At 39.4% G+C, this 8,913-nt stretch overlaps 1 protein-coding gene across 1 annotated transcript in view; it reads left to right on the plus strand.

Annotated features, from left to right (window-relative positions):
- Positions 1-1,153: 1,153 nt before the first annotated feature.
- Positions 1,154-8,913, plus strand: part of LOC103769811 (glutamate receptor-interacting protein 1-like) — a gene marked incomplete at both ends in the record, with an annotated part of 19,131 nt that continues 11,371 nt past the window's right edge. The window contains 3 exons of the mRNA XM_008937045.1: positions 1,154-1,340; positions 2,159-2,304; positions 3,948-4,028. Coding sequence (XP_008935293.1) covers positions 1,154-1,340; positions 2,159-2,304; positions 3,948-4,028 — 414 coding nt within the window. The remainder of the gene's footprint in view (positions 1,341-2,158; positions 2,305-3,947; positions 4,029-8,913) is intronic.

The raw sequence follows: 8,913 nt of genomic DNA on the forward strand, positions 1-8,913 counted from the left end.
AGTCCAACCATTAACTGAACTCTACCAAGTCCACTGCTAGTCCATGTCCCTAAAAACCAATTCTACACAACTTTTAAACACATCCAGAAATGGTGATCCAGCCACTTTCCTAGGCAGCCTGTTCCAGTCCTTGACAACCCTTTCAGTGAAGAAATTTTTCTTAATTGCCAACCTAAACCTCCCCTGATGCAACTTGAGGTCATTTCCTCTTGTCCTATCAGTTGTTACTTGTAAGAAGAGACCAGCACCTACCTCGCTACAATCTCCTTTCAGGTAGTGGTAGAGAGCAATAACATCTCCCCTCAGCCTCCTTTTCTAATGGAAGGCAGTAGCTTGTCACCAGGGGAATTTGAACAATGATACAATAGACATTTAGGCAGAGATGAAAGAACCAAAGGTGCAGTCTCACCCTTTCATGGGTAATTGCATTGAATCCCAATGTTGGTTTTATCCTCATTTGTTCTGTAACCCGACCTATTCCGAACAAAGGTGAGAATAGAGAGAGGGAGTAAGTCAAGAGTACATAAGTAACTGCCTCTGTTCCTCACAGAAAGGTCCCCCAGTTTCCTTGAGAGATTCCAAAATGACTTTTTTTTTTTTTCCTCACAATCCCTTGAGATACACTGGTTGCTAAAACAGAGGAGTTGGTTCAACTTGCACTACCCAGCTGGCCCGGCAAATCGCTGATGTGTAGTAAACATGTACAAGAGGAACGTGTCCTTGTTCCTTGCAAGCAAGCCATGTGCTTTGTTGCTTACAACAATGCATTGAAGAGCTCGTGGGAATCAGCCTGAATAAGAGATGGACTTGCACTTCCAGTTCCCTGAACTACTGTGAAAATTCTGCTCACCCATGCCTCAAACCTAATGCAAACAGAAATCAAGGGTATTTTTGATTTTCGTGGTGGGGGTGTCAAACACATTTATTGTACTCAGTACAAGAACTATCTTTTTGCATTCTAACACACAACCAGATGTTTTCTATTCTCTTATATGTCATGAGTGTTTATACATCATTTATAAACTTTAGCCTGAATTGACTTTAAAAGAAATGTTTCATTGACTAGTTCATTGTACAGATCAACTTTCACAAGGAGCAATGACATTGCTACTGTTTATGAATGTCTTTCTTCCTGGTCTGCTCTGTTTTATAGTGTCTTTAGCCTCTAGCACTGTTGGTTTGGCTGGGCAGGTCGTCCACACAGAAACCACAGAAGTAGTGCTGACAGCTGACCCCATAGTAGGGTTTGGGATACAGCTCCAGGGTAGCGTGTTTGCTACTGAGACCTTGTCTTCTCCACCTCTCATTTCCTATATTGAGTCTGACAGTCCGGCGGAAAGGTGAGGTTCTTTCAGTGGACTGCTAAGCATGTTTTGGTGAGCGTTCCTCGGGGTACTTTGGGCTTGTTGCTTTCGATTTGTAATAAATTGCAGGGCCTTGCTCCATGGAAGTGTGGCAAGTAATAAACTGTCTATTCTGACAATGATGTTTCATATGCTTGATCAACTGTAATAAGAATGACAAGCACCAGTGTTTTTGTCATCCAGAGTCCTCCAGCAGGAGACTGGAAGCTATATGCATACAAAAGGAGGAAAAAAAAAAAAAAAAACCAAAACAAAAAAACAACCGTAACATCACTGACATCAAAAACCAGAGATAATTCAGTTTGCCATGGCAGGAGTCCATGTCCAGGTCTGTTCAGTTTTGGTACAGAACCAGATCTTGGGGAATACCAGAGTTTTGACTTACTAATGATTTAATTGGAGCACTTCAATTGCATTTTTATGCTTATGTATGCCTTTAATTGTGGCATAAGAACAATACTAGTTGCACAGGCAAATATTAGTCACCACTGCAGAGCCACAACAGCTGTAGCCCAGGGTCAGAGGCAGAGGGGATGTCCGTAGGTGGGGTGAAGGTGTGAAGTCTGCGCCCCTTTTCCTAGGTCCATCACCTCGAGAACACAACCCATGGAGGGAGCACTTGGTAGTGTCTTGGTGCAAAGGGGCAGCAGCAGCTTCTCTCCCTCTCTGTGTCTGGGCAGCCTGCTGAGCTGCTGTGCCACACTTTTCCTTCAAGGTTAGGTTGAATGTGTTTGATATCACTGGTTCTGGTAACGTGCACATCTGATGATTGTTTTGTGTCATTGTGTACCAAGGTGTGGGGTGCTGCAAATAGGAGACAGAATAGTAGCAATAAACGGTATCCCGACGGAAGACAGCACATTTGATGAGGCCAATCAACTGCTCAGAGACTCCTCTATCACCAACAAGGTCACTTTGGAAATAGAATTTGATGTTGCAGGTATGGATGTACTGTTATTCTGTCTTGCAACAGAAGTGAAGAAATAAATCCCAAGTGCATTGCAAATGTTAGGGAAGGCAGAGACTTTCTTCTCACATACACACCATTCAGATTTCGAGTAACTTATTTGAAATGTGTGTCTTTTTGTACAGCTTTCTCATTTCACCTTGCCCTGCAGCATGTTTCAGAATGCAAATAGAAATGACAAGTCCTGTGGTAAGATCCGGTGACAGTCCCTCCTCTGAGTTATTTCTGGACATTTTTCTGCCCTGAGATAGAAATATTCTGCTAAGCAGAGACAATCCTTTATAGGCCATCTAATGAAATGTTCTACTAGACAGAAAAGTATTGTGAAAGGATGGATAAGCAGAAAACTCTGAAAAGTTGGGAGTTTCACATACAGTGTCTCAAAATAACAATCTAAATAAAATAATAGTAACTGAATTAATTAAAGACATAAAAATAACTGTTAGTGTTGATGGTGAGTCTTTATTATTAATAATGGCTTTCCTTTCTTCTGTAATATGTTTAAGCATACACAATACAGAATAAAATCACGAATTGTGCAAATCAAACAAATACACATTGTGTATTTGCACTATCCTACTATGTAAACAGAAAAACCTTTTCAGATTTCTGTGTTCATCAGACAGTAGTTCCTTTGAAGTCATGACAATGTTTGATGTGCTGTATTTTGCCTAGTGTGATTATTGTTAATAGTATTATAAATTGTGATGTCAAAAGCAGGCTGGCAGTTGCTAGAGTAATTCTGTATAATCTTTTAGTATGCACGCATCTAGTATAATGTTTTAAAAAAAGGCAAATACAGTATGTATACATGCATGTACACAATACACTTATAGGCATAGGAAATTAAACATTTAAAAATAAGAAACTAAACAATGAGAAAGTAATTTAAACACACCTGAAGTCACGTGTATTTCAGTGCCTAGACTTGTTCATGCTCCACCCATTTGCTTCATGACAAAAGACATACTCGTGGTTAGACTCCTCTGCCACATGTAATGTCTGTATGTTTCTGTAGCTGTAATTTCAGTTGCTTCTTTTGAAGCCAAGGCCCAGACTTTTGCTAGCAGTGATGCCCGAAGTCAGGATTCAGATACAGTGCTGTATGTCCAAGTGCTTTTTTGCCTCAGTCAGCTCCAAGCGCTTATCCGTTAGTGATGTTTTGATTCCTTTTCTTTCCAGTAGATGTAAAATCCATGGCAGTTAACTTAGCAGACAGTTTAAAAAGTGTTAGACCTACAACAACAAAGGCCTGAAATCCTTAAGACTTGATCTTCTGTCCTTTTAATTAAAAGTTATCTGCCAGCACTAGAATTTTTCACCTGTGCTCGCAGAACTTGCATATGCGCTAAAAACCTGCAGTCTCAGCTGGCTGCTGGCCTTTGCAATCTCCATAAATTCAGTTAAACCTTAAAAAAAAATTGAGTTACCGTGAAATTACCAATAGAGGCATAAATCATACTTCATATGTCCTACTTCCTTCACTTCAGCAGTTGTGTTTCATCCATGGCTTGTGATGCTGTCGTGACTTGATCAACCTACACGTGTAGTTCCATGCATTTGGAATTGCTGTGCCTTATAAATTATCTAACGTATTAAATATTTTTTTTTTATAGAATCAGTTATACCGAGCAGTGGAACTTTTCATGTAAAGCTACCAAAGAAGCATAACGTGGAACTTGGCATCACCATAAGTTGTAAGTGAAAGTGCTTATTTTTAAGACCATGTTTATGGGATTATCTGCAGGTAGTAGGTCCTGTAGCTATAGACTCATGTTTGGTTTGATTTCAACTTCTTTTTCCCTTTTGTAGAAACAGCTGATTAGCAGTGCTCTGTCTCTGATGAAGTACCTTTCTGTAACAGATTTATACTCCCCCTCTCATAGCTAAAGAAGCCAGACATTTGCCAGGCATAAAGCTTGGCCTGTTCTTTCTTGCGTAGCACATATTTAACTTCCATTAAAATAATTTTTAAAAAGAAGCCAGTAGAAGTAGGCCCATGCAAAAGTACTTCATAGCTGGAAAGTTTAAAGCAAAGTCTGTCGTGGTCTCTCACAGGCTCTTCAACAGAACCCCTCTGAATGCAAGGGTTCCCACAGGGATGAGGTTCCCATATGTGGGGCTGTTTTCTGCTTTGGAACCCAGAGTCTGAAGATACATCCTCAATCTGTAAAAGCAGTGGGCAGGCCTGAATGTGTAGGTCACATAGTGAAATCCCCTTTCACTAGGGATTTCAGAAGTTGCTACAGAAGGTAACAAGGGCGTGTGTCAGTCTGTTTCTCAAAAGGTATTTGTTACTGTTGTCTGAAATCAGTGTTTCCTTGTTTACTTATTTTGGGGGCAGACAGTAAACACTGTGTTAGGGCTAGATTTTGACCAGGTCAGCTCCAGCATACCAAGTTCAGTCCCTGAAGGAAGGAAGAGCAATTCGTATCAAAGTTAATGGGCTTGTGTTTAAAGTACTTATTGACAGTGCAGCGTCTGGTCTCACCAGACGTAACATTCCTTTACAACTGTGGCCTTTCTTAGCCTATTTGTCTTCCTTGGGAATTATTTGTGCTTCTTGAGGGAAGATTGTGCTGTGACTGATATTCTCAAAGCTTTCACCAGCACCATGGAATAAGGTTAATCAAAATTGCAGCAGGGAACTCAGTGCTAAGTATTACATATGAGGACCAAGTGGGAAACACTGCAGGCCTGTTTGCTTGTGTTGCACACTTGAACGAGTACTGTCAGACTCTGTACAATGTGATGTGGTGCTTGAAGCAAAATCATAGGTCTGTATGTATTTGTGCAAAAGAAAATAGTGAGAAATGAGAAAACTGAGATAGGTTGTTCTATTTCAATGTTACTCTTAGGATTGGCAATTATTTGTAGGATTATTGTAAAAATACGATCTTCCTAGTTATTTGACTTGTCCTGCTTTTTGGAATTCAATCATCTTATACTTTTTTCTGTCTGTAAGAGTAAACTTTGAATGGAAAGCTAATATTCTTGGGGTTTAGTAGTCCTCTTCCAAACTTTGTGTACCTTCCTGACTTGGAACTTAATTCCAAAATTTAGTGCTTTATAAAATTAGTGCTTTATGTAATCTGAGTGATACCTGGTTGATCTTAGCTCTGCTCTTCTGAGTATACTGCAGTATCTTGAATATTAAATTATCTGTTATATATCATAACCCCCCTTACTAATAGTATTTAATGCATATGAAATGTGACTAGGATTAATTATTTTATTTTAAAGGATTTATACTAATAACTAAAATTTTGTGTGTTTGCTTGGTAGAAGTCCTTAATTATTGCATTTAGTGCTTGCTTTTCAGTGCTTTGCTCTGTTTTACCTAATTAACTCCTAAATGAGATGGTATGATTTGAAGAATATCCCCTTATGTCTGCAATATCTGTCTAAGCTTCCTAATAATAGCTACTTACACTCAATAAAGAGCCTATTTAATAGTTTGCAAATATGAGTGACTTCAGGTACCATCATTTTCACACCCAGTTACCTGGTTGGAGCAATTAGAATGTATCTGTTCTTAAAGTTACATCACCCAGATAAAGCATCGCACAGCCATGTCCGTGTGTGTGATTATACTTTTATAACAGAACCATTCCCTAGAAGTATGGCTTTCAAGCAGATCTAGTAGTGTTCAAATCAGTTTCAATTTATTTGTCAGTGTCATTGATCTTAGACCATGTAATGGAATATAGATTTATTTATTTAAAAAAAATAAATAAATAAAATTTTGTGCCATTGGCTACTTTATCATAGACTAATATTTTTTAAATACATTGAAAGATGTCCAAGAAAAATTTTTTTTTTTTTTGCTTTTGCTTTTTTTCTGAAGTAAGAGTCGGATATCCTTACTGGTAATGAACTGCAGCACCTTGCTTCATAAATAATGTCTCTGAAACTAATGAGACTACTAAAGGAATAAGAAGCTGCAAAGCTGGTAAGAAGATCAGAGTCTTACCCAAACTGTCTTCAGTTTTTCCAAGTCATTTTGACTAGCAACTATACTATAGTCTGCTTTATTTCGTTTGTATTTAATCAGAAACAAGCTTTGTAAACATCTACAGATATTTAGCATTGACTATGATCATTTACTTTCTAAAGTATGTTTCTGGATACTTTGGAATTTCACCTAGAAAACTCAACTTCATCTTGCAATGCTACAAGTAATTATTTTCAAGACAGGGCCTGATGAATCAGCAGGTTTCTCAGCTGCTCCACATGAACCAATATTTAAGGAACAAAAAAGCTACATCAGTCTGATTTCAAAAAGCTCCTTCATCTACTTAATAATCACATTATCTTTAAAAAATTTCTAGTAGCTGTTAACCAGTATGCGAATAAGTAGACTGACTTTGCATAAAAAATATTTTTCTGTTGCATGAGCATTTTCCTCTGATGGTTCACTTTGTTCAGCATTTGATCAAACTCCAAAAGTTAAGTCAGACTGAGACTAGTAAGTGAGTTTTGGCTGAGTGATAGGTGTGTTGTCCACCCCAAAATCTGTTTGAAGTCCCATAGGTTCTTTTCTTTGGATAAGCAGTGAAATAAGAAAGGATGGCAGCTTGAGATTTTTTGTTTTTATCCTAGTGGAACAGCTGATCTGCAAAACTGACAACACTGAATTTGCTTTCAAGTGGCAGGGGAGACAGGTAAGGGAAGTGTGTCTTTACTAGTAGAAGCAGGGTATAGGCCTGGGACAGAGATCATAGGGTAATTTGAACAGAGAGAACAATTTGGTAAAGATCAGCCTTCCAGCTGCAGCACTACATTTAGTATCTACAGGTTTATTCACTCTTCAGTCCACTTGTAGTTTGTCACATAGACTGTGTAAAGTCTCTACAAAAGCTCAACAGTAGGTAGATTAGCAGCTGGACCAGGGAGGAGAAGAGACGAGGTAGATCTTCAGTGGACAAGCAGAATGGGACAAGGAGAGAAAATGAGTGGACAGTCATAACAAGGAGATGTCAGATGAAGGGAAAGGCTGAGGTGTGACCGAGGGTAGGGAAGCTGGGACTTGAACAAGAGGGCTGGATGTAGGTGAGTGGTAAGGTGCTTTGTTTTTAATAGTTTCTTGAAAATATTTCTGAAATGAAACACAAACATGGAGACTTAAAGCTGTAGAGTGTCACCTCAAACTTGCATTGATTCATGAGGATATCTTCTTAGTTAAGTAGTCAAACATTACTTTCTCACTGAGACTCATGCTTCCCTGCTCTCTGGGGAGAGATGAAACAATGGTGTGTATCAAATGGGATGGAGGCTGCATAATGAATGAGGTGGATGACTGCAGAATGAAAAAGGAGGTGATCTCATGGTCAAGATTGTTTAATACTACCCTGGAGAAATTAGGGTTTTTTTCCTTTTCTCTGCAATAGAGTTGTGCTGAGACAAGTCATTTCCCAGGGTGGGGGGAAGAGGGGAGGGAGAGGGAAAGAGAGGAATGGGGAGAGAGAGACTTTTCACAGGTGGCTGCTTGATTCTGTGGAAACTCTTGAGATCCTGGGACCACACCTGCAAAATTGTTGAGCATCTGCAGCTGTTGCTGAAAATGCCAGTAGTTGTGCTTTGGACATAGAAGCTGTTATATACTACAAACTGTTGTGAGAAGTAAAAGCAGGGATATCTCAAATTGCTCACTGAAAATTGTCAAACTTTGACATAACTCTTCTTATATTTCCTTTGCTCACCTGTAAAATCAGGAAAATAGTATTCAGTCTTCTTGCTGGGAACAGCGTCTGTTCACTAGTGTTTGGGAGGCAATCATAGGCTGTGGTGGTGTGCAGTAGAAAAGTTCAGGAGGAAATTAATTATTTTATCTCTGCTACACAACTTGAACAGTTTGTAGTAACTATGTCATGAGCGTTGAATAAGAATAAAACAAAGTGTGGTGTAGCTGCTTGTTCAGGGTTCATCAGCATGGAAGGATTCATTTCACACTGAGCTGTGTTTGCAGCCTAAAAAAAAGGCTTTTGTCCACCAGACACAATTAGTAGCCCAGGATAGCTGTGTTGCGAAAAAGGGGGGGGGTGTTAATCCAGTCTTGTGTGGCTGGCACCGAATATGCGACAGACGCAGATCGGGAGGTAATTGTTTATTTACAGCAACATTTAAAGGTTCTTTAGGATTGCTGGTGATAAAAGTAAAAGCTACAGGTATAACTAAAGGTTTATTGCTGATAACAACACCACACACTATATATATATGCACACACACCCCAAAACAATAACAACTTGCCAGCGGTAGGCCCAGATGCCTGGCAAATAGACAAGCTCGTTGAACAGAAAACACAACAGACCAAGAAACAGTAAAGTCGTGACAAGAATCAAGGGTACACTCAGGGAAGTATAGACATTCTCCTGAGGAGAAAAATATTAATACACCTGGGGAGGAAAAGTCTGTCTCTCAGCGTTGGCTGAGGTAAATAATCTTACCCACATGGCGTCCCAAGTTGGGGGGATGGCGAAGGAGCGAATTCATCAATCCGTCCTGTCATCGGTATGGTTCCAAGTCGACCCTGTCCCAATTTTGAGGCCGCTATTGGGGTGATATTTATACTCGAGTTTTAAC

The sequence above is a fragment of the Merops nubicus genome, unplaced genomic scaffold (genome assembly GCF_000691845.1).
Source record: "Merops nubicus isolate BGI_N331 unplaced genomic scaffold, ASM69184v1 scaffold17973, whole genome shotgun sequence".
Lineage (NCBI taxonomy): Eukaryota > Metazoa > Chordata > Aves > Coraciiformes > Meropidae > Merops > Merops nubicus.